The sequence below is a fragment of the Budorcas taxicolor genome, chromosome 15, assembly GCF_023091745.1.
Source record: "Budorcas taxicolor isolate Tak-1 chromosome 15, Takin1.1, whole genome shotgun sequence".
Lineage (NCBI taxonomy): Eukaryota > Metazoa > Chordata > Mammalia > Artiodactyla > Bovidae > Budorcas > Budorcas taxicolor.
In genome coordinates, this window is record NC_068924.1 from 39,233,051 (window position 1) to 39,259,910 (window position 26,860).

The 26,860-nt window shown below is 41.7% G+C and overlaps 1 protein-coding gene across 1 annotated transcript in view; it reads right to left on the minus strand.

Annotated features, from left to right (window-relative positions):
* Window positions 1-859: 859 nt before the first annotated feature.
* TEAD1 (TEA domain transcription factor 1) overlaps window positions 860-26,860 on the minus strand; it is a 259,923-nt gene continuing 233,922 nt past the window's right edge. Inside the window, exons 12-14 of the mRNA XM_052652610.1 lie at window positions 15,206-15,346; window positions 7,121-7,273; window positions 860-1,286 (exon numbers count right to left, since the gene is read on the minus strand). Coding sequence (XP_052508570.1) covers window positions 1,173-1,286; window positions 7,121-7,273; window positions 15,206-15,346 — 408 coding nt within the window. The 3' untranslated portion in view covers window positions 860-1,172. The remainder of the gene's footprint in view (window positions 1,287-7,120; window positions 7,274-15,205; window positions 15,347-26,860) is intronic.

Below are 26,860 nucleotides of genomic sequence, written 5' to 3' on the forward strand. Positions count from 1 at the left end.
CACACATAGCTACACCAGGTTAATATGCATATTGGATCACCAGAAATAATTTATCCACAGGCTGGTGAGTATGCTTGTGATTTTCTGGGGAGCAGAAATCCTAAAACTGATGAGCCTTTTACAAGTTTGGTTTGATGAAATTTCTCCCAGCCACAGGGTTTTCTATAATTTGCAGCTCACAGTGCAGTATTCATGCCAATTTTGAATTTTTGTTATTAAATTTCAGTGGTTCAAATATTTACTGATCTTAATAAAAAAATTTGGTTGTCCATATAAAATATAACTGCACACACAAGACTATAAACATTGTAAGCTTAGATTTTTCAGTATTTATCTACTTATTGCAAAAAGAGCCATCTTTTTTTTCATTAAATAATCATCACATTAGTACAATACAATTTTATATTTTTTAAATATACTATATATGTTAAGGATAAGGGGTGAAGTTTTCTTCCTCTGTAATACCTGTTTCAAGAGTTTAATGGATTAGGAGATTAGTTTTAACCTTGAGGAAAAAAGTACAAATTTGTCTCATTAGGATATTTCTACCAAGTATTTCTTAAGGCTATATTTTAACATTTGGTTTCAAAAAGAAAGAAAAGTTTCATTTAAAAAATAATTTAGTGAATTACATTCTTTCATAACTTCCACCCTAATTAGTTACAAAGATAAGTCTAAAGATTCTTAGTTTTGTGTACTAATTTACATTTATATTTAAAGATTAATTTTACTTGTATCTTAAAACAAGAATTTTATGTTGGAAAAAAACACACTAAATACATTTGTATAAACGCTGTAAATGTCCAATGGCAAATGCTCTGTCTCGATTTTTTTTTTCTACCACAATGAGAAATAGGTCTCTGCAGACAGAGACTTGGGTTCTTAAGGTTCACCTTTCTGAGGAATTGTGGGCTATGGATCTGAATAACACACAGAAACAACTCGATTTCTCTTTTTACAACTGTACCAGAATTTCACAGCTACAATGAGTATGAACACATGAAAAAATGACTTCAAACAGGATTTAGAAAAATCGGGGTGACCTCAGGGCCAGGGCAGCACCCCTGCATGGTGAGGTTTACAGTCAGTCGTTCAATCTGGAGAGAGTGTGTGTGTGTGCGCACATATGTGTGTGTGTATATACAGATATCTATATATATAAATAACCACGGTTAGTCCTTTACAAGCCTGTAAATATGATGCTGTGCTCCATGTTCACTATTTGAAACTTCAAATACACAGGCCATGCACAGGAGAGTTTCTTGTGTATCCCTGTTTGTTACCACCTGTTAAAAAAATAAAAGTGTAAATGGAAAAGATTGTGAAAAATAAAGTACACATATATATATGTATAACTGAATCACTTTGCTAGATAGCAGAAATTAACACATTATAAATCAACTAACTTCAATAAAATTTTTACAAGTTTTATATATACATACACACACATATATATCTATATCAAACACCACATGAATAAAAATATTCCACCTGTACCATGATGAAATGGTTTACTCGGGGACGAATACAAAGTCTAAAGTTCAAAAAGTTGATTAATTAGAGATCTATTCAGCCTCACTCTGCCCCCTCCTGCACAAACTCAGGATAATAAGGGTCCAACTTAAATCCTATCTAAGTTTAGTTACCATATGTAAGAAAGACCTTAAAGATGGGGTCTCACTCATAATCTGAGCCTAAGAAGATACCACAAGAATTAGTGTGAGTTTTTTTTGAGGGGGGAGGGCTGTGACTTTTTTTTTTAACAACATAGAGAATTTTCTATAATTCTGTCCTATAGGACAGTCATTTATCCTCGGAACTGTTTCCTATCTTATCCCTAAACCTTCACTAAATTTTGTTGCACAATAGTCAATGGGAGACATAACTCTGTGAATGACTTAACTCACCACTACATTAACATGTAGTGCCTGGACTCAGTGAAGCAAGTGCTGAGTAAAAAAGAACAGTCATGCAGTTTAAACCCATGCAGTTCAAGGGTACTGTATTTGCTGAATGGATGGAAATTCACAGAATAACAGCCAGCATCTGTTGACTGTTAACTATGCATCTTCTCGGTATTAAACACTCTGCAGGAAGAATCTCATGTAATATTCCAACTCCAGCAGCAGGTGTCATTTCACCCCCGTTTGACAAGGGAGAATGATTGGGGTTAATTTGTTTAAGGTTGTACTAATGTCAATGAGGTGCTTCCCTCCTAGCTCAGTTGGTAAAGAATCCGCCTGCAATACAGGAGACTCCAGTTTGATTCCTGGGTCGGGAAGATCCACTGGAGAAGGGATAGGCTACCCACTCCAGTAGTCTTGAGCTTCCTTTGTGGCTCAGCTGGTAAAGAATCCGCCTACAATATGGGAGACCTGGGTTTGATCTCTGGGTTGGGAAGATCCCCTGGAGAAGGGAAAGGCTACTCCAGTGTTCTGGCCTGGAGAATTCCATGGACTGTATAGTCCATGGGATAGCAAAGAGTGGGACACAACTGAGTGACCTTCACTTTCACTTTCAATGTCAACAAAAAACCCAGATCTGACTCTGAAGACCTTTTTCTTACCTGTTATGCCATGCTGCTCTAAATAAATTAATGCATACAGTGATGAATCATCTACTTTTTCTGGGTAATAAAGTTTTTTCAATACTAACATCCACCTGCTTTTCTAGTCTCACTCCCTGCCTCTTCCCTTACAGATCAAATACTCCGAGTGTGCAAGTCTTTCATGACTGAAATCTCTCTCCCTCAACCCCACATCCAAACAAATGTCATGTTCTGCTGCTTTTACCTCCTCAAGATTTCTTGAATCCACCTTTTTTTTTTCCTACTGCCACAACTCAAGGTATCAGCAAACCTGATCTAGACTCCCCTACCAGGAGTTACTCTTGCTGGGCACCAGTTCCATCTGCACACAGCAGCCGCCATGACCTTGAAAGAGAGATAAATCTGACAACAACACCCTCCTGCTTAAAAACTGAATGGACTCTTTTGAAATTCAGGATGAAGAAAAAGCCTGTTCTCCTCCTACAAGGATGAGCATGAGAAGAGACAGGGCCCAGGCTGGCTAGTGCTGCCTGCCCAGCACCCTGCTTGCAGCCCTCCTCTTTCTCCCTATGCCAGTCACACTGCCGTTTCCAGTCCTCCCAGTGCCGCATTCCCTCCTGCACGCAGTATTCTCTCCTCCCCTCTCTGCCTATCTAGCCATCTGGCAGACACCTTTCAGTTGTTTGTTGCTCAGAGAAGCCTTCCCTGACCTCTCATTACACACCTCTTGGCACCATGCACCGACCTTTACCAACCGTCCGCCACAGCTGAGTTATGCATCTGGTGACTCCCTGTGCTTGACAGATGCCCACCTCTCTCACCAGACTCCAAGGTGCCTGCCCCGACTATACAGTGCACCACAGCTCTGCACCTGACACGTCAGTATGCACCCATCGAATGACCTTTTCTTGGTAAATTCGAAAAATACATCTGCTTATCCATCAAGGCAACTTAAACATCATCTTTTAACATCCCTGAGAATTCCCTACCTTACTCAAACTACAGGTGCCTGCTCGGGCAGTTCAATGACTCTTTTTCACAAGCGTACCACACCATGACAGCCCTGCAGGGTCGTCGTCTACTTTTCTGCCGCGTTGCCCTCACCAGACTCACATTTCCTGCGTTTTATTTGTGCTCCATTGCAGCAGCCAGCAAACCTCACCACAGTTTAGCTGAACAAATGAAAACACTCTCAGTAACCAACGAAGTGGAGAGGGCAGACTTGAGCACTTTGTAAATGGAGGGAAAAAGAGGTCTGGAGATTTTAAATGACTTCACCAAGGTCATAGGTAGAGCTGGGACATAACCCAAGTCTTCTCATTCCACGACCACGACATACCCTGCAAAGCGTCTTTTCTATCAATTCAAATCTTAATTTATGTCTATCACTAGCTCCGTGACCTCAGGGAGGCCTAACATTCCTCTATCCATAAAATAGGAATACAAATGACCTCACAGTTCCGCAGTGAGAATTTCATAATCTATCTACAGAAGATTCAGCATTGTGCCTGGAAACTTTGTGATCTAGCTTACCTTCTTACAAACTTTCTATGAAAGAATATATCCTATATCCTATTTATGCTTCATGCTTGTGATGAAGGAGGAAAGAAAAAAAGTGTTTCTAGAAAGCTATATGTCAAAGTATGACCTTGAAAGATGACTGGAATCCTTGGCTCCAACTCAATTCAGTTGCTGTCTTCCTTGGCCTGACTGCCATTATTAGGGCCCTGAACCTACAGGGTCACCTCAATTCCAGAGTCATCCTGATGAAACCAGAGACTACCCTACAGGCCAATAAGTGCCTGGAACTGGTCTTGGTGACATACAGGTTTTGTATTCAATGATCTAGTAAAACACCTGCAACTATGTCCAGCAGCTGTCATCCTGGCCATGTTCTTAACCCCACCCTCTCCAAGGAATCACTGAAAAGCACAATCTCTGCTGTTCATCAGTGAGATGACTTCATTACCCAGGAGCACTGGCTTAATTTCATTTTTCTACAGAAAAATGTTATTCCTAGCACATATTTATTAAGAGCTACTAATTCTTTACAACAAAGGGATTTATGTAGTTGATATGTTTTAAAATTAATTTTACCTGGTAAGTTCTTTGGATGGAAGTCATGTTTTCAAAGAGGCATTACCAATATAATAGTTAATGGGTTCTGTGGGTAATAGATACTCACAACTTTCCCAGGTCATATATTCTTTGGTTGTGTTTGAGGTCGGGTTTTAGGGACTGAGGACTTATTCCTTAATGTGCTGAAATAGTCTCACTGGTTTGTAAGAAACAGCTAAGACTCCTTCCAGGAGAGGGAGGGTAGCCATCCATTCAGAGAGTTTTGCTTAACTTCTGAGGTTATTCAACATCCACATAAGGATGCCACACTCACCTTCCGCTCATCTGAGCACTAAGGTGATTCATATGTCCTTAAGTAGCAACAAAAAGCATCTACAGCCAAGTACCTGCCAACATCCTAAATCTTGAACTGCTCAATTTTCACCAAATGTCATTAAAGAAAAGGAAAATAATGAAGAGTTAGTGAAGTATATGTTTTTTAAACTTTCTCCCAGACAACTAGCTTCCACGTTTCAGAGGGACATGGACACAGGAGAATCCACTGAGATTCTCTCCTCGGAATAAATGAAAACAATATACAAAACCATCTGTCTGTCTACTGTCTGCCCATAGTCACATGTCTATGAGCTGAGGCCCCCTGTGGCTTACTCACCAATCCCATATAGCAATGCATCTAAACCTGGCTGCATACCAGAACTACCTGGGGAGCAGTAAAAATAAACAAAAACCATGATGCTCGGCTCCATCCTTCAGAATTTTTTAAAAAACATTTACTTATTTGGCTGCACTGGTCTTAGTTGCAGCATGTAGGATCTAGTTCCCTGACCAGGGATTGAACCTCAGCCCCCTGCATTGGGAGCCTGGAGCCTTAGACACTGGATCACCAGGGAAGTCCCCTGAATTTTTAAAAGTGTCCTGGAGGAATCCAATACACAGAAGGTTTTAACTTTCTTAATTTTTATTTATGTATTTATTTTACAGTGGTATACAGGAACTGGTTCCTACTAGCTTTGAATATAATTGTTATATATTGAGGAATTTCATGAGCTAGATGGCCACTGTAGTTTCAAAGTGTCCATGGAAGATATATTTACATCATAAAAAATGGGCAAAAACCGTAAGTCAGGGTTTTGGGAGAAACTAGGGGACAGCCTTTTATTTTCTTTCTTTTTTACCAGTACATTACAGGGCTTCCCTGGTGGCTTCTGCATGCAACGCATGAGACCTGGGTTTGATCCCTGGATCCAGAAAATGCCCTGGAGAAGGGAATGGCTACCCACTTCAGTGTTCTTGCCTGGAGAATTTCATGGACAGAGGAGCCTGGCAGGCTGTGGTCGATGGAACCGTAAAGCGCTGGACACAACTGAGTGACTAACACTTATACACACTGATTGAAAAACAATGTCCCATTGGACCCAAAGTCCAGGTACAGAACTCCTGCTCTTCAAGAATTCTTATTCTAAATTCTGGTAACAAAGGATAACAAAGCAGGCCTTCAGAGGGCTGAATATTTTACCGCAATATTGTCCTGCTGCCCCTTTTAGCAAAATCGCTTCCACAGAATTTTGTTTTGGCATTTTGCCTTTGGTTTAACCAAGGAATGTTATTTTTTTTTTAAACCGAGCCTTATGAAATCCATTACTACATATTTTATGGGTGTATTTCGAGGAGAACATTGTACTTATTAACCTTCCTAAGTCACCAAATGAAGTCTCCAAGAGAAATTGTTTTAAAGTTAAATATTTGGGGAAGAAAAAACACACACACACAGAGCATTGCCCAAGGGAACTGGAAAACTTTCCCATCATGGACCTTGAGCACTACTGGTTTTTCCTTGCTCTTTAGCTGCCTGTTAAGTTTTGACCATACTTTTCAGCCCATAAATATTCTCCCATCTCCTGCTCCTGGTTATGCCATTATATTCTAGTTAACATTTCTCTTGGTACTGAGAGTTTACATTTTGCTATATTAATATACGCTACTTAGAATAAGGCCTTGTAAACCCTTCCTGAAATGAGTGTAGATATGCCTTAAGTACAAACCTGCTAACTAGGCTTTTGCCTCATTTATGGTTTGTATACTACGGGGCAGCTGAGACTTCAACTTAGCTGCTGCTGGGATAAGCCGGGGAACTTTAGAAAAATACGTGCCTGGGTCCTATCCTCAGAGATCCTAATTTTACTGATCTAGGATGCAGTCCTGCTGTCAGGATTTTTAAGATATTCTTCAGGTTTCTCTAATCTGCAACCATAATTGAGAATCTAGTTTCATTACCCCCACCCTCCTTCCCCAAATTCCAGTTCTGCCAAGCTTAGAAAGCCCAGCCAGATGAGAGCCCTTCTCTTTCACAAACCTGAGCCAAACCAAGTTTGCCTTATGGATGCATGAATTCAGCTGTTGACTGACCACCTGGGACCCAGACCCACCCAGGCCCCTCTTCCCTGGCAGCTTCATGGCTGAGTCTGACAAAACAGGAAGAGACAAAACAGTTACCAATAAAATAGTGAAGTTTTCCAAAACACTGTTCATCATATATTTCTCTGGTAAGTGTTTGAGCTTGTGGATGAAGTTGATCATATATTCACACATTGGGGAGCGGTTTATTCGGTAGACAAATCGGCCATTCTCAAACCTTGCGTATTCCGTCTGTGAGGGAAAAAGGGTTTATACTTTTGACTTCAACATACATGAAAAAGATACGATTGTCTATAAAAGCATTTCACTTTTTCAACATGAATCAGCTGTTATATGTTGTAGTACTTATGTACTTAATTAAAGAAAACTCTAACTCCAATTTTAACACCATACTCAGGATCCATTATTTTTCTGGAAATTTTTTTAAAATTGTAAAAATACTTAACTGCTTCACACTGATCAAGAGCCCCTGGCTGTGGTATGTCTTTAATTTTTAAAAATGTTTTATACATATATATATGAGAAGGAAATGGCAACCCACTTCAGTATTCTTGCCTGGAAAATTCCATGGACAGAGGAGCCTGGCGGGCTATAGACCTTGCGATTACAAAGAGTCAGACACGACTGGGTGACTAACAAAACACTTAAATACATATTTAAAGATCCCACTGAAACACTCAGAGAGAAGAAAGACATTCTTGGATACTTTGGATCAAAGAGGAATTTAAAAAGAAATTACAAGCTATCTAAAGAGTAATGAAAAAGAAAATATTTACATCAAATTTTGGGGACTCAATGAAGCTGTACTTGGAGGAAAGCAGCTTCATGTCTTCATTATTAAAAATGAAAAGTTACAGAACTTACTACACATCTTAAAAAGTTAGTAAACCCTACAAAATAAACCAAAATCAGGGAAAATCAGGAACCAAAAATTAATAAAAATAAAAGCTCAAATGAGTCCAAAGGAAATAAAAAATGTAAACAGGATATAAAATCTAACTTTTTAAAAAGACAAAACAAACCCTCCACAAGCCTAAGAAGGAAAAGAAAGGAGACAAAACAACAGTCACATTATCAATCGGAAGATTAAGAAAAGGTTACTTCATGTAACTCTATGGCAAACAACCAATCCATCAATCGATAAAAGCAAAGAAAAATCCAGTGAATATGATGATGTCCCAGCAAAACACAAATCACTAATGCTCAACCAAAAAGAAGTAGAAAACTCCAGTAGGTCAATTACTGTAGAAATAACTAAACACTATGTAGACATCGACCACTGAAAACAGTCCGAAGACCGAATGGTTTTACAGCTAAATTTTATGTAACCTTTAAAGAATTTTCATCTTGTGACATTTTCAGTGTTATTCAAACTATTCTATACCATAGAAAAAGGTCGGTATTCCAACTATTTTTGTAAAACTGATGTATATTCAATACTGACATATGATGAAGAGATTATAAAAAAAGAAAAGTACAGACTACTATCACTTATGCAATGCAAACATTTGATGTAAAACAGCAAACAATGCATTAAGGTAACCAAAGTAGAGCTTTCTTTGGGAATGCTGTGGTGGTTCATACATGGGATGTTTGTTAACTCGTGATGTCAAAAAACTGGAGGAAAAACAGAGTAAGAGTTGGTGAAAAGGCATTTGATAAAATATTGCAGCTATTACTAATAAAAAAATTAAGTAAAATAGGAATAGAAAGAATTTAACATAAAATAAAGACCATTTATAAAAACCAATAATAAATCCAATGTTAAAACATCAAAACGGTTTCTACTGACATCAGTAACAATATAAGGATACTCACCATCACTATTTCTTTTCTTTTTACAACTGTGTTGGAAGTTTTAGCAAATGAAAAGGTGAGAAAATAATAACAGTAATAATAATAAAAGTGGCAAGAACATTGGAAAAGAAGAGATAAAATAAAGTCCTTTTTTGCTGCTAAGATAACATATCATAGGAAACCCAAGAATCTGGAGGGAAAAAACCACTAGAAATAAATGAATGTGGCAAGGTGGCCAAATAGAATATACATATGCAAAAAGTAGGAGTTTTCTTCTAGCAATTAAAATCTAGAAGTTGAAAATTGTATTAACAAATTTATATAATATTTAGAGATATATTTAACAAGAAAGAGATGAATCTACATATGAAAAGTGTAAAATCTTACTAAAATAGATAAAATGAGATGAAAATTCAAATAGATTCTCAATTAGAAAGATTTAATATCAAACTGCCCCTAAATAACATCTAAATCTAATGCAATTACAATTGTTGCTGTTGTTATGGTTGTGTTAGTCATGCCTGACTCTTTACGATCCCATGGACTGTAGCCCTCCAGGCTCCTCTGTCCATGCGACTCTCCAGGCAAGAATACTGAAGTGGGTTGCCATCCCCTTCTCCAGGGGATCTTCCAGACCCAGGGATTGAACCAGGGTCTCCTGCATTGCAGGCAGATTCTTTACAGTCCGGGCCACCAAGGAAGCCAGCAATTACAATTAGGTTGCTCAAATAAGGCTTTTGTTTTTCTTTACATTTTTTAAATGATCTCATAACTTTGGAAGAATAAATGCTGGTAACCTGCCTAGAAAATATGTGAAAAGAAAGAGTAGGGAGACTGATTCGCCCTAGCAGATATCAGAAAATGCTACTGTTGTTGTTTAGGCGCTAAGTCGTGTCTGACTATTTGCGACCCCATGGCCTGCAGCACGCTAGGCTTCCCTGTCCTTCACTATCTCCTGGAATTTGCTCAAACTCATGTCCATTGAGTTGGTGATACCATCCAACCATCTCATCCTTTGTTGCTCCCTTCTCTTCCTGCCCTCCGTATTCCCTGGGATCAGGGTCTTTTAAAATGAACCGAGTCTTTGCAACAGGTAGCCAAAGTGTTAGAGCTTCAGCTTCAGCATCAGTCCTTCTGATGAACATTCAGGATTGATTGCCTTTAGGATTGACTGGTTTGATTTCCTTGGAATCCAAGGGATTCTCAAGAGTCTTCTCCAGCACCACAGTTTGGAAGCATCAATTCTTTGGCACTCAGCCTTCCTTATGGTCCAACTCTCACATCCATACATGACCACTGGAAAAACCACAGCTTTGACTAGACGGATTTTTCTTAGCAAAGTGATGTTTCTGCTTTTTAACATGCTCTCTAGGTTTCTCATAGCTTTCCTTCCAAGAAGCAGGTGTCTTTTAATTTCATGGCTGCAGTTACCTTCCACAAGTGATTCTGGAGCCCAAGAAAATAAAATCTGTCACTGTTTCCACTTTTTTCCCTTCTATTTGCCATGAAGTGATGGGGACTGGATGGCATGATCTTAGTTTTGTGAATGTTGAATTTTAAGCCAGCTTTTCATTCTCCTCTTTCACTCTCAAGAGGCTCTTTAGTACCTCTTTGCTTTCTGCCATTAGCATGGTAACATCTGCATATCTGAGGTTGTTATTTCTCCTGGCAATCTTGATTCCAGCTTGTGAGTTATCCTGCCCAGAATTCCTCATGATGTACTCCATATATAAGTTAAATAAGCAGGGTGACAATAAGCAGCTTTGACATACTCCTTCCCAACTTTGAATCAGTCCATTGTTTCATGTCTGGTTCTAACTGTTGCCTCTTATCCTGCATGCAGGTTTCTCAAGAGACAGGTAAGGTGCTCTGCTATCATCATCTCTTTAAGAATTTTCCACAGTTTGTTATGATCACACTGTCTAAGGCTTTAGCATGGTCAATGAAGCAGAGGTAAATGTTTCTTTGGAATTACCTTGCTTTTTCTATGATTCAGTGAATGTTGTCAATTTGATCTCTGGTTCCTCTGACTTTTCTAAATCCACCTTGTGGCTCTGGAAGTTCTCGGTTTACATACTGTTGAAGCTGAGCTTAAAGGATTTTGAGAATTACCTGGATAGCATGTGAAATTAGTGCATCTGCACATTAATTTGAACATTCTTTGGCCTTGCCTTTCTTTGGGACTGGAATGAAAACTGACTTTTCCAGTCCTGTGGCCACTACTGAGTTTTCCAAATTTGTTGGCATATTGAGTGCAACAATTTAAAAGCATCATCTTTTAGGATTTGAAATAGTTCAGCTGGAATTCCATCACTTCCACTGTTTTGTTTGTACTAATGCTTCCTAAGGCCAACTTGACTTCACATTCCAGGATGTCTGGCTCTAGGTGAGTGACTATACCATCATGGTTGTCTGGGTCATTAAGATCTTTTTTGTATAGTTCTTCTGCATATTCTTTTTTTTTTTTAATACATGTTTCAATGCCATTCTCCCAAATCATCCCATCCTCTCCCACTCCCTCTTCTGTGTATTCTCACCACCTCTTCTTAATCTCTTCTGATTCTGTTAGGTCCATACCATTTCTGTCTTTTATTATGCCCATCTTCACATGAAATGTTCCCTTGGTATCTCCAGTTTTCTTGAGATCTCTAGTCTTTCCCATTATATTGTTTTCCTCTATTTCTTTGCATTGTTCACTTAACAGGGCTTCCTTAATCTCTCCCTGCTCTTCTCTAGAACTCTGCATTCAGTTGGGTATATCTTTTCCTTTCCCCTTTGACTTTTGCTTCTCTTCTTTTCTCAGCTATTTGTAAGGCCTCCTTAGATAACCGCTTTGTCTTCCTGCACTTCTTTCTCTTGAGGATGGTTTTGGTCACCTCTTCCTGTTACAAACTTCCCGCCATAGTTCTCCAGGCACTCTGTCTACCAGATCTAATCCCTTGAATCTGTTAGTCACACTGTATAATCATAAGAGATCTGATGCAGGTCATACCTGAATGGTCTAGTGGTTTCTCTTATTTTCTTCAATTTAAGTCTGAATTTTGCAATAAGAAGCTGATGATCTGTGTCACAGTCAGCTCCAGGTCTTGTTTTTGTTGAATGTATAGAGCTTTTCCATCTTCAGTTGCAAAGAACATAATCAATCTGTTTATGGTATTCAGCATCTGGTGACGTTCACGTATAGTCATCTCTTGTGTTATTGGAAGAGGGTGTTTGCTGTGACCAATGTGTTCTCTTAGCAATACACTATTAGCCTTTACCCTGTTTCATTTTATATTCCAAGGCCCAACTTGTCTGTTACTCCAGGTATCTCTTTACTTCCTGCTTTTGCATTCCAATCCCCTATTATGAAAAGGACATCTTTTTTGGGTGTTAGTTCTAAAAGGTCTTGTAGGTCTTCATAGAACCAGTCAACTTCAGCTTTTTTGGCATTAGTGTTTGGGATTACTGTGATGCTGAATGGTTTGCCCTGGAAACAAACCAAGATCATTCTATTGTTTTTGAGATTGCACCCAAATACTGCATTTTGGACTCTTGTTGACTATGAGGGCTATTTCATTTCTTCTAAGGGATTCTTGCCCACAGTAGTAGATATAATGATCATCTGAATTAAATTCACCTATTCCCATCCATTTTAGTTCACTGATTCCTAAAATGTTGATGTTCACTCTTGCCATCTTCTGCTTAACCATGTTCTATTTACCTTGATTCATGGACCTAACATTCCAGGTTCCTATGGAATATTGTTCTTTACAGTATCTGACTTTACTTTCATCACCAGACACATCCACAACTGAGCGTCATTTCCACTTTGGCCCAGACTCTTCATTCTTTCTGGAGCTATTTCTCTGCTCTTTCCCAGTAGTATATTGGACACTTACTGACCTGTGGGGCTCATCTTTCAGTGCCATATATTTTTGCCTTTTCATACTGTTCATGGGATTCCCGAGGCAAGAATACTGAAGTTGTTTGCCGTTCCCTTCCCCAATGGACAACATTTTGTCAGAACATGCTACAAAGCTATTGTAATCAAATCAACACAATACTGGGACATATAGAGATAAATAGAGGGTGGAAAAGAACAGACTCCAGGAACAGCCCTCCAAGTATATGCTTTCTCCATGAAAATTTCTGGAATTTCATCATTCAAAGGCAACCAGCTATAGGAAAGCCCTGACAACTTGGCCATTTGGTAGTAAAGCCTAACACGAACCTTCCGTGTTCCCAGCCACCGACAGGTCCCTTTGCTTCTTCCTTCTCGGGGGAGACAGAGGTCATGTACTTCCAGGTCTCTCAGTCATGTCTCATTACACAGCCACCTTCTCACCTACCCTCTCCTTAGGGTGAGGAGCTTCCCATCTTTCTCCTCGGCTTCTCTGTCTGCGTCTCCCTTCCACTTACCCAGAGGCTGGCTGCTGCTCATTCTTTATTCTGTGCTCTTTCTATTTCCTCTCTGCAACTAGCTCTCCATTCCCATAGCTCTGATTATCTTTAATGCTTAGGATTCCCAAATGATATTTTCAGTCTTGTCTCCAAAATCCTAGTCTGGCATCTATAATCATACCTAACTATTTCCAGTTGGACATCTTATGTACCTATCTCTGCTGGAGACTGCAATGTCCTTCGAAGCATAAAACGTGTGATCTTCAACCCTTCCTTTTCCTTGATCTTTAATATTCAGTCAGTTTCTAAGTTCCATTCCAAATGTCTTCTGGGATCCCCTCTGCCACTTTTTTAGTAACACTCAGAACACCTAAGCTTATGGCAACCATCTAGTCAACTCACTCACATCTTCCTCTACCAGCATTGTTCTTGTTCAGTCCCTAAGTCATGCCCAACTCTTTGCGACCCCATAGTCAGGCTTCCCTGTCCTTCACTATCTCCCAGAGTCTGTTCAGAGTCATGTCCATTGAGTCCGTGATGCTATCTAACCATCTCATCCTCTGTCGCCCTCTTCTTCTGGCTTCAGTCTTTCCCAGCATCAGGGTCTTTTCCACTGAGTCAGCATTTCGCATCAGGTAGCCAAAGTACTGGAGCTTACACTTCAGCATCAGTCCTTCCAATGAATATTCAGAGTTGATTTCCTTTAGGATTGACTGGTTTGATCTCCTTGATGTCTAAGGGACTGTCAAGAATCTTTTCTAGCACCACAGTTTGAAAGCATCATTTCTTTGGTGCTCAGCCTTCTTTATGGTCCAACTCTCACATCCGTACATGACTACCAGCATAAGCCTCCTAACACCATTCTCAGGATGCCCATCTTGTGCTCAGGAAGCTATGAGGGCCTGCAGCATCCCCAGTCCTCCTGTTCAGCCCAAAGTCTTGAAAAACATTTCCTCGTTCCCTCTTTCCACCCAATACATCCCTTCTCGAGAGAAAGGATTTATTTCTGTGGCACAAAAGTCAGGGTGGGCTCCTGGACCTGAGAGGTCCTAGACACCTGTGAATAAAAGCCACTGTGAGCATGGATGAATTGGGTGGTGGGTAGAAGACACTGGAAAACACAACTCCGAATGAAATATCACCTGCAAACATTATTCACAAACAGCAACCCACCCCAGTAAAATGATCATCCATGTTTAGAAAGGGAGGGAAGTGTGAACTATAAAAGCCATAAATAAGTTTTTGGTCCCAGTATGTACTGAAATAGATTTAAAACAATTATGATGAAGGGAGTGGAAATGGCAAAAGCAAAGACCAAACTCAAGGTGGCAGGGACTTAGAAGTGAATGTGAAGTGGCTCAGTCGTGTCCGACTCTGTGACCTCATGGACTGTAGCCTACCAGGCTCCTCCATCCATGGGATTTTCCAGGCAAGAGTACTGGAGTGGGTTGCCATTTCCTTCTCCAAGGGATCTTCCTGACCCAAGAATCGAATCCAGGTCTCCTGCATTGCAGGCAAACGCTTTACCATCTGAGCCACCAGGGAAGCCACCTGGGTTTTAGAAGGCAGCTGCCAATTAGTTGAAGACCACCTTGGTTATTATCAAGATGCCTGGAAGTGCACTTGAATTTGGGGGTGGGAAGGTAGCAGGATAGATAGATAGATCCTGGGTAGCAGCAGGATCTATCTCTAACAGATTCCACTCAGCCCTTCTCCTCCTCAAGGCCTCCTGTTGGACTGGCCCACTGGCAAGAGCAGGGCTGAATTCAGATGGTCAGGGAGGGTGGCATGGATTGCTCCTGGCCTTCTTCCTTTTAGTTGTTTTCAAATCATTTTGCCTTCTTAAGTAATGGAGGGTGGGGAGTGGGAGAAGGCAGAGTAGAAGAAGACACTTTAAAAAAAACCTCTCTGCCCCAGTTTAGATTTAAAGGAAGGTGACAGGCCACCCCGAATGAAGGTTCCAGCATACAGAGGCCAACTTACCTCTACTTTTTCTACTACTTGCTTCCCAAAGGAGCAAACTTTGGTGGAGCAGGTGACTGTCATATTTTCAGAACTCTCATACTGACTGGTTACGCCATAAAAAGCCCCGGCATCGTCTTGAATATTGCAGTTCAAATCAGCCTGTAGGAAATGAAATGGAGGCAAGGGTTACTCTCTTATCACAGGAGTCATGGCAACAAGCAGTAACTATCAGGCGAAGACTTCCACCATGCTGGATGGAGGGCAGTGGAGGGCCGGGGTGGCTCAGCAAGGTGGTGAGTTCATGCTCAGCTAGAAACAAGTTCTATGGCCCATCGATTGTGCTTTGAAGAGAATGCTAGCTTGGGTAGTCTGCCCTTGAAATAATGACAAGCTGCATGTATCGATTTCATTTTTACTTTCTCGCCTTCAGTATTTAATCTACTTATCGGTTCATTTTTGTCTGCACTGGGTCTTCGTTGTGGTGGCTCCTCTTGTGTGATGCATGGGCTCAGCTGCCCCGTGGCATGTGGGATCTTCATGGGCCAGGCAGGAACCATTTCTCCTGCACTGGCAGGTTGATTCGTAACCACTGGACCACCAGGGAAGTCCTGCATTTAGTATAGAATACGATATATCCTTGTAATAAAAGACTCATGAGGTCTCTGAAATATGTTCAGAAAGCAGTATGTGAACTGGATTCATATTCACTAATCTGTAGATATATTTAAAAGAACAGGAGCATCTGTAGCTGACTGGCCATTTGTTATATATGTAAAAAGAGAAACTTCATTACTAATTATGTACCCAGAGGGGAAATGGTTCCTCTTAAAGACTGACTTAGAAAGATGCAAAATAGTTAATACAAGGCCCCACTCATTCAACATACTCTTATGACTATTTGCTATGTGAGATTCATGCTAGATACAAGACTACAAGCCAACATGAGAGAAAGGTTCAGAAAATAGCTCTAACTTAGATAAAGTCGGAGAAGGCAATGGCATCCTACTCCAGTACTCTTGCCTGGAAAATCCCATGGACGGAGGAGCCTGGTAGGCTGCAGTCCATGGGGTCGTGGAGAGTTGGACACGACTGAGCGACTTCACTTTCACTTTTCATTTTCATGCATTGGAGAAGAAAATAGCAACCCACTCCAGTGTTCTTGCCTGGAGAATCCCAGGGACAAGGGAGTCTGGTGGGCTGCCATCTATGGGGTCGCACAGAGTCGGACACAACTGAAGCAACTTAGCAGCAGCAGCAGCAGATAGAAAGTAAGTACCATGTCAAAGGCGTTCAGAGTTCAGACCATGGAAACATTATTTTCAATTAAAGGTATTTACTTTCAGGATGGATAAGATTTGAACATGCAGGGAAGGGGTGAGAGAGTATTGCACACAGAGCAGCCTGGAGTGCTTAACTTTAGCCACATTGCAAGGACGAAGGAGATGGGGAGGAAGGAGCAGCAAGGTCCTGGGTCGGGGAGGGCTTAATGAGGGGTGTGAATGGTATGCTGTAGGAATTGGGGACCCCTTGAAAGTGTCACCACCAGGCAATGAAGTGATCAGAGATGTGCTTCAAGAAGAGGTGTCTCAGCGTGGTGTGAAGTCCACTGCAGAGGGAGGCTGGGAGGCTGCTGCACTGGCTCCACCACTGAGGGCAGGGCCCCTTCCCTCGAACATCCCCTGACCCTTTCCTGCACTCTGGGCATGGGTGTGGAGCTGGGGATCAACGCATGAGCAAAAGACAGTCCCTGCAGTCGTGCAGCTGACAATTTAGGAGGGAGGACATTGCAACGGGAATAAGCGCTCCTGGGATGGGCACAGAGACACGAGAACAAACAGCGGAGAGGGAGCCCTTCCGGTCGGGGAAGCTTCAGATGATGCTCTTACTATTATGATGTAGCTTGTATGGACAAGTTTTAGCTTAAAAAAAAAGCACACACAGCAACAACAACAAAGACAAAGATATATATGTGGCAAGTAAATTAAAAAAAAAACAATCAAACTGTAAAAAGGAGGTACATTTTATTTCTGTGCTTACCACTCTTCTTAGGTGACCAGCTATCAGTTTTTCAAGCATCCTCTTAGAGATATTTAGCATTTACATATTTAAGCATACACATTCCCCCTTTTCTGCACAAATCATAGCAATCTTCAAAGCCTGGCTTTAAAATCAATCAATCAATCAATCAATAACTACTTTTTAGAACTCATATAGTACTGATGTAGGGCATCCCTAGGAGATCAGTGGTGAAGAATCCACCTGCAATGCAGGAGACATGGGTTTGATCCCTGGGTTGGGAAGATCCCTTGAAGTAGGAAATGGCAACCGAAGCCTGGCAGGCTATCCAGTCTCTGGGGTCCCAAAGCATGAGTGAGCACACACATAGACATACATACACTGATATAAAATATCAGTTTTTTTAAAGAAAAGCCCTTTGAAAAATTGAACAGCCACACTTTTGGTGGCTGCATACTACTCCATTATACAGATGCAATATAATTTAACATATCCTCTACTGATGGACATTTTGGATGCTTCCCAACAACAATGCAGTAACAAGAGGAGCAGGAAAGGTACATTAGAAATTCTTTTCACTTTTTAAAAAAATTTTGTCTTTTTCCCACTTCTTACTTATTTTTGACTGTGCTGGGTCTTTGTGGCTGCCTGCGTTTTCTCTAGTTTCATCCAGCAGAGGCTGCTCCCTAATTTTAGTTTGTGGGCTTCTCACTGCGGTCGCTTCTCTTGTTTCAGAGCATAGGCTCTAGGGTGCTTGGGCTTCAGAAGTTGCAGCTCCCAAGCTCTAGACCACAGGCTCAACAGTTGTGGCACATAGGCTCAGCTGCTCCCCAGCATGTGGGGTCTTCCCAAACCAGGGATCAGACCCATGTCTCCTGCATTGGCAGGCAGATTCTTTACCACTGAGCCACCAGGGAAGCCCCTACTTTGACTGTTGTTTTCATTCAATTTTTAAAAATTCCCAGCTTTGAAAATGATAATTAATTGACCATAAATACATTGTTAACTAATATGGCCATTTAAATTCATTATTTTGATGTAATCAAGTTGTTGTGAAGGACTGATTAATAATCAAAAGCAGTTGGTGTTTGTGGTGTAATGGGTGGAGGGTGGGAAGGAGCCGGGGAAGTTAGCAGTGGGCGGAGGAGGCAACAGGAGAGCACAAGGAGCTATCCACCTCAGCCTGCATCAGTGCTCTGGGCAGGCACCTCAACGCCCTAGGTGCACTGCTTTCTTTCTTTTTTTTTCAGTGTTCCATTTTTCACTTTATTCACTTCAGCGGCATTATCTTCCTATGCAATTTTTAAGTGTTACTTTCCATTCGGTTATTGCAAAACCTTGGCTATATTCCCTGTGTTGTACATCCCTGAGCCTAACTCACAGCCAGCAGTCTGTACCTCCCATTCCTCCACCTCTATACTGCCCCTCCCCGAAACTGGTTACCACTAGTTTGTTCTGTGAGTTTGCTTCTGTTTTGTTATACTCACTAGTTTGTTCTATTTTTTAGATTTCACATATAATTGATATCATACAGTATTTATCCTTTTCTGTCTGACTTATTTCACTTGGTATAATGCCGTGGCCTTTACTTTCGACAAGCGCAAGATTTACAATGTAAACAAACTAGGACTCTTAAGATGTAAAGCAAGCATAGAAATAAACACACAAAATAATTCAACCATACATACAATTTCAAAATGTTACCCAAGTTTAGAATGGCATTCGCCATAAATTGATATTAGCAAAACTGCTGAAAGTTTTCAGCTTTTTTGTTTCCATCTCTACAAGCTCCCACACTTCAGTAATGCTGGTGTAGCCACAACACACCTCGCGTATCTGACAACTGAGAGCGGGTGGTTTCCAAGGCCGGTTTCCTTTATTTAACAAAATTATGAAAATTATTTGAGTAATAATCAGCACCGTTTCACTGTTTTTAAGTTTAAACACAAAAACTCTGTGGTAACAGAGAATGACAGAGTTGAAGTGACTCTATTCTACTTTTTTCGCCTTCATAATTACTGTGCTCATTTCCCGATCATGCAAGCAGCAGCGCTGTGCCGGGCTGCAGCTCCAATGATTCCCAACTGTCCGAACTTACCCTGGAAATGAATATAAGGGTGAGTCTGTGATAGCATGTGGTATTAAAGAGTAAGTGACAAAATGCATAAGCAACCCACATGTGTTAGTTTGAAGCATAAATATACATGTGTGTGTGTGTGTGTATACATACATGAAATGAAAACTCAAGACTAATTTGACCAATTGTTTAAGACTTAAGCTAACAAAGAATTTTTTTTTTTTTTTAGGAACACTTCACTGATAGCGTTGTTTAGAACCATAGGCATAGGGTGATAATAAAAATGACAGCTGTTTTTAGATGGTTCTGCCATATAAACTTCTGTACAACGAAACTCCTTAATGCCTACATCTGGGGCAGATAATTCCCACCCTCTCACCTTTGGTTCACCACTGTACCTTAGAATTCTCAAGTGAAAGTGAAAGTGAAGTTGCTCAGTCGTGTCCGACTCTTTGCGACCCCGTGGACTGTAGCCCACCAGGCTCCTCCGTCCATGGGATTCTCCAGGCAAGAATACTGGAGTGGGTTGCCATTTCCTTCTCCAGGGGATCGTCCCAACCCAGGAATCGAACCCACGTCTCTTGCATTGCAGGCAGACACTTTAACCTCTGAGCCACCAGGGAAGCCCTAGAATTCTCAAATTTAATTTAATTTGCTTTAATTGGGAATGGATGACCTGCAGGTATAATGACAGAAAGTATCAAAAATGAAAGCATTCAAGAATTCACATTATGAAACTCTGCCGTCAGAAACAATCTCGACAAACTATGATTTTAAAGTTGTCAGGGTTAACTTTTTTACATGAAATTAAAGTAGAACATACATTCAGAAGTGTACCAATCACAAGTTTACAGATTGTTTAATTTTTATAAAGTGAACATACCCATTTAACCAAGTACCCAGGTAAGGAAATAGAAAAGAAGTCCCCTGATCCACCCTCCATCCCAGTGAACATCAAACACTGCTCCCTTCCAGTGTACCTCAAATCCCCTGTGCCACAAGAGAGATGGTGATCCTTTAGTCTTGTCTGGTTTTTGAATGTTACATGCATGGAGTCACATACTGTTGACTCCTCTGTGTTTAGCTTCATTTGTGCAGCATTGCAGGGTGAGAGCCATCTACGCTGTGGCGTGTGGTTCACCCATTCTTGTCACTAGAGTACTCTGCTAAATGGAAAATACCACCATCTATCCCTTCTACGGATGGACGTTTACAATGCTTCCAAACGGAACCTATTATGAAGAGCGCTCCTCTGAATTCTTGGGGATACACTTTTCATGAACACATGCATACACTCCTGTTAGGTGTTCCTAGGAGTAGAATTGCTGGTTATGAGATATACGTGCATTTTCAGCTTTCATTTAGGTAAGAGGAACAGATGGTTTTTGAATTATCTTGTTTTTTTAAAAAACAGCTTGAGAAAACTTTATATATAATTATTAGCATATATTTAACAGGTTGCATTTTAAAAGACTTCTCAACTAGCAGTAAATAAGCAATCTGTTATTACTACTGCTTCTCAATTACTTTATGGAAAATAATTACACAGTCATCCAACCATATCACAGCTGTTCTTTGGGAATTTTCTAGGAGGTATTGATGGGAAAGATAATTATCTGTTAGCCGATAATATTACAATTATCCCAGAAAGAAATATGGCCATTGAACTCCTGCAGAGCAAAGGTAATATCAAAGAAAGAATGCTAGCATTAAATCAACAACAGGGGAGGTGAACTCTGTAATGAGTCTAGGATTCATGCTGAGTTCATTATCCACCCTCTCCACTCCTTTTCTCCAACTGAAAACTCAAGACAAACCTATTCCACATAGTTTTGAACGCAAGAAAATAAGAGAAGAAAAAAAAAAGTGTGCTGTTTCCAGACATACAAACTATTTTTGTCAAATCAGCTCTTTATCTGAAATCAGGATATTTTCTAAAAGCAAATAAAGACAAAAGTCCAAGAAACAACTAAAACCAGCAAACTTACCTTCCCAGCAAATTCCAAATTCAAACCATATCCTGTCCTTAGGAGATGAGACAGCTGTTGGAGCACAGGGCAGGCTGCCCCAAAATGTGCCCCAGTGGCATTTTGATTATTTTGGATTAAAGTTACTTAAGAAGCAACCAATGAAGAGGGACACATGGACCCTCCCCTCTGTCTCCCCCAAAGCAGGAAATAAGTCTCTCAATGAAAGGTGCCCTCCTTGCATCTGGAGGTGGAAGAGACCCTTACCACCAGAGATGGATAATTTAGGATGGAGAAGTCTGTATACACATCTTGTTACTTTTAAAATTTACTTCCCCAAGCCCAAACTCTGTTTAGATTTTCTCCAAACCTATGTTTCTTTGTCCTGTCAATTCCTCATAAATTTATCATTTATCTAAAAAGTATGACAGATGCCTGGCTTTGGCCACTTCTTAGGTCTGGTTTCTATGTGAACCTCAACGTCATGAATTAAAAATTCATTTCTCTTTTCCTGTTAATTTGTCTTGCATCGATATTATTTTCAGTCCAGTCATAAGAAGGATAGCAGAGGAAGTCTCCTCCTGCCTAACTGGTCATGGACCATGTTCTAAAAAAAAAACAAAAAAAACAAAATTAACCTTGCAAATGTGGCTGGAGGGGGCAAGTCCATGCAAACAGACCCCTCTAAGGAATCTTGGCCCATTATGCCCTAGAACAAAAACCCTCCATATGAACTGGGTTCAGAGAGCAGCTCTTTCTCCTACCACCCAATGCAAGAATCCTTCCTACAGTACCTTGATTTACACTCTTCTGGCTAAATACCTTCAGATATGGGAAAATCATTAGTTAATAAAATATTTACCATGTTCTGGGCAGACTTAGGTGTTAGAGAGTTGTATCAGTCTTCTATTGCTGCTTTAACAAACCGCCCCAAATTTAGGGACTTAAAAACAACACCACTTTTTGATTCTCTGCTTCTGTAGGTGGGATATCCAGTATGTACCTCACCCGGCTGAGACCAAGGTTTTGGAGCTGTGTCCCTTCTGGTGGCTCTACTCTGAGGAAAGGTGAGTCTTTGCCTCCGTCAGTTTCCACAGTCCTTGTCTCTCAGTCCCTTCCCTCCCACTTCAGAGGCCAGCAACACCAGGCTGAGTCCTCACGTGGCCAGCTGTCAGCTCTCCAGACCTCGTCTTTCGCCTCCCTTTGCTACTCTTAGGGAAACTTGTGATTTCATTTGGCCCACTCACATAACCCAAGATGCGTCCCTGGCTACTCATAGCAACGCCCACCTCGCTTTCCATGTATTGGAATACGTCCCCTAGCACCTTGAGAAGAACTTGGATACAACACTGCCTACCATACCGGTTAAGTTGCCATTGGCTTCTCAGCAGCTTCTACCTAGAGCTCTGCTTTCTGGAAACACACAGGCCTAAGAACAGTGCTGAAAGACAATCCTGCAATTCTCTTCTATTTCCCCCCTAATCTCACCTTTCCACATCCACTTCTCACCCACAAAGTTGCTCAGGTTATATCAGCTTCCCTAGGATCCAAGTTCCAGGCTTATTTTTAGTAAACTCCATGTGATCTCCCTTCCACTTGGTCCAAAGACTTGAGAACTCTGACTCTGCATCTATCACCATCTTGTCGCAGCCACCTGATAGACAGTGATCATCATTCCTTTGCATCCCATTGTTCTCATCTCTAAACTCAGAGAAGGCCTGCTTCCAAAGGCCACCATGGTGATAAGAGAGAACACACACGAGACTCATCCGTATGCTGAAACATGCCACGGAAATGGCCATGCCTATCAACCCATGGACTTCAACACTGACCAGCAGAGAGATGAAGCAGAGCCTCAAGTCACATCTCCAGAGCGGGACCTGAAGTAGGCTCATACTCAACAAACAAGGTAAAAGCTTTCCCCCCAGAGTCAATCTGAGTCCCTACCCACACTTATCAAGTGAGCAGCACAAACACAGCAATGACTTTTTTCAAACAGAAAAATTAGTAGTTTTTCCGATTTGTGAGTTTATAACAAGCCTTAGGTTTCAGGCATAACTGCTCAAACAGGTACAAAATCACCATCTTTCCCACAAAGATATGGTTAGAGATGTCATAAAATTCTTTCTGGAAGCAAAACAAACAAACAAACAAACAAACAAAAAACCAAGGCAATAATTAATCAACCATCTGGGGAATGAATTAAAGACCTGGGGATTTATTTGTGGACAAGTCCCGGAAAGCAGCAATGCCAAGCAGCGAAAACAGACTGCACTAGACAGCAAGGAAACAAAAAAGTGAAACATCACATTTCCCCAAATCCTTCCCTAAATAATCCTCTCTCACACTTGTTACTTCTGCAGCTGAAACACGTAAGTTATCAGACAGGTCTGTGGCTTGGTTTCTCCTCCATTACCTCCCATTCTGCAAGCGTATTTGTTCGCATCTGTGTTCCACTGTTTCATGTTTTGGAAATTGAAAAAAAAAAAAAAGCAATATTCTTCAAAGAATCATTCTTCCCATTTCATGGGTGAGAAAAATGAGATCCAACCCAATTATGTTGGATCCATACAGTAGCAAGGGCTGGATCAGGGAGTCAACTCTGCAAAACCGCAGGCCCCTGGAAAGCTAGTTTCAGATGCCTGAAGGACAGTAAGTGAGTGTTAGGGTTGCAAGTGCAGAATGGAAGGGCGCAGCATTCGGCTGAGGACAACTCGTTTGTCACTAGATTCTGAAAGAAAAGGCCTGCAGGAAAAAAAGAAGAAACAGATCAGCCCGAAGGCAGGGGCGCAGGTTAGGGTAGTGGGTCAGCAAAGTAGCAGGCTGCAGACGGATCCCTTCCCACCCGTCTCTCCCTTCCCCCAGGAGGGCCTGGAAGGGCTGGGCAGAATTACTTGGTTGCAAAAAAATGAAAACATCAAGAGGATTGTCCCTGACAAGAGGCAGTATAATAGGCACTGATGGATGCAAGGAGACGCTGGCATTTTCAAACCACCACTTTGAACCTCTCCTCTTCATCCTCTTCAAGCAATGATCAAAGGACCAAGATTTCAAATTGTGAAGCAATTTTTTCCAATGGCAGCATCTGGCTCCTTGGCAGGAGGCGCTGGGAGCCGGGCCCTGTCGTGGGCGTCCATCCAGGCCTGCCACATGGTGAGGCTCGGCCGCGCCGGGCACCACGTGGGCTTTGCAGCTGCTCCCCAAGGCGCCAAAGGACAATCGCTCTGCCCTCCACCATGAGCCATCAGGCAGAAGTACTCCTGAAGCAGCCTGGGCAGGGGGGTCTTGAGGTTGACGACTGCTCCCCAACCCTCTCGCCTGACTCATTTGTAAGCATCTGCTCCCTGGCCACGACCACTGAAGCCACCCCAAGTGGCTTCGGAGCTTGGGGTGCTGGAAGCTGGGATAAACGAGGGACGACCCCTCAGCAAGACTGGACTTGAGTTTGAGGAGAGTGAGAAAGCTGCCCAAAGAGAAGGGCGTCTTTGAGAGTGTTCACTTTGCCTGGTGCCCCTGCCTGACACAGGACAGCAGCTGTAACTCTCTGGCCACAGCTGTTTTAAATAAGAATAGGCATAAACTCAGCCCCTGCTCTCCAAGTTACTTCCCACTGATTATGGCATATATTTACATCTACAAAATAGAAGATTTTAAAAGACAACTGCCAAGAGCCCCTTCATAGCGCAGACTGGCACCCCTATTCGAATTTCATCAACATTTAGTACTTCAAAGAATCTTAAAAGCTTGCTCTAATTACAATAGGCACTGTCTGAAAGACTGGCTGTTTGCATTGCAAATTCCTACAAATACTGGCATTGGTTAAAAAAAAAAAATTCAATTAATATCACCCATATAACTTCAGGTAACCGCCACTGGTGACTTCACACAGTAGCTGGGATGAAAGAGCCAAGGTCTCAACCCCTAGGACAAAGCAGTGGCACAGGCCAGTTGCCTCCAATGGAGGCGGTGAATGAGTCCTGGGCGCCCAGCTGAGCTGGCCCTCCACCCAGCACATTCATCAGGTGTGCGAACACGGACCAGAGACCACCCTCTCCAGACCACAGAACAGGGCCTTTTTCTGGTCTGGAGTTTATGTGCATGGAAAGTCTTACACAGAACAATGGCAACAAATCAATCAACTAATTAACAAGTGTAGAACTGCCAAATAAAATATAGGCTGCCTAGTTAAATCTGATTTTCAGATAAACAACATACCTTTTCATAGGGATAGGGACATATCACTATGTCCCAAAGATGACATGGGACAGACACTGAAAAAGTATACACTGTTCACCGGAAATTCAAATCGAACTGGGTGGGTGGTATTTTAACTTGCTAAATCTGGTAACTCTTCCGACAATTCACCTTTACCAGAGAGAATAAGAAAAACCAGCACTTTTGCTCAAATTTTCATTGCTGTAAGGAGACATGTACAAAATATTTTTTGAGTGTGAAAACAAATGAAGCTGCTGAATAACACATGGAGCATAGCACTTTTTTTTAGTAAAAAACAAATGGAGTATGTACAGTGTTTGTGGATGCATATAAGAAATGGAGAGAGACACAGGGCTTGTGGGAAGATCTCATTCTTCCTTCTAAAGTCTTTGGAACTGCTTGGAAAATTTAACAAGCTTCTCCTGGCTTTTGTCATGTAGACACTAAATTAGAATGCGGGTGGATGGCAAGGTAAGGTATACCCTGAATCTCTACCCTCACAGGGAGAGGGAGTTTCACGTATCGCCAAGGATGGCATCACCGACTCGATGGACGTGAGTTTGAGTGAACTCCAGGAATTGGTGATGGACAGGGAGGCCTGGCATGCTGAATTGATGGGGTTGCAAAGAGTTGGACACAACTGAGCGACTGAACTGAACTGAAGGGTCTATGAAGGTCCAAACAACTAAGATCCTTGAAGGGTTTATGACTATAACCAGATAATCAACTTATTCCCTGGAAAACTGGGTCTAGAAATAAGCAGACACATACCCTGATAGTGCCACTTCAGTTCTTTTCTTCCCAGGCTTTTCCTGGGGGCGGTTGGAACAGTGAAGTCAGCTGTGCCTGCATGAATGGGGTGAATGCTGGGTGGTGCAGGTGGGCCGCATGCATCTGCTTCCCCCAGGCTTCTGGTTAGCAGCAGCTCTGCGGGGCACAGTGGCTTTGTATCTCAGCCTGCAACTGTGGCAGGGAGCAGAGTTAAACAGCCCCATGCAGCACAGAATGGACGGGTCCCTGACCTTGGCTTTGTTAGCAACCACTGAGCCAAATGGTCCAGGATGGGAAAAGCTGTCAGATGGATTCTTTCACGAGGTTAAGGGAATTCCCAATTTAGATTCTGCCTAGATGTCCTGAAGAGTTCCAGATTAAAAAAAAGAGAGGTGTCCGTGGTGGGACTGAGGTGAAGGGCCTGCGGGAAAAGCACCGTCAGCTGCTGCTCCCATTTTCCAGGCTGTCCTGTTCTGCCTTCTGTTCTCAGGGGATTCAGACTCTTTTAAATAAAGTGACTGTCAGGCAGAGTATCGTTTCCACTCTCAACTTGCACCATTCTCCTGGTTCTGTAAGGCCCGGCGGCCACTGGGACCCTCAGACAACTCTCATTAGGATTCCTGGTCT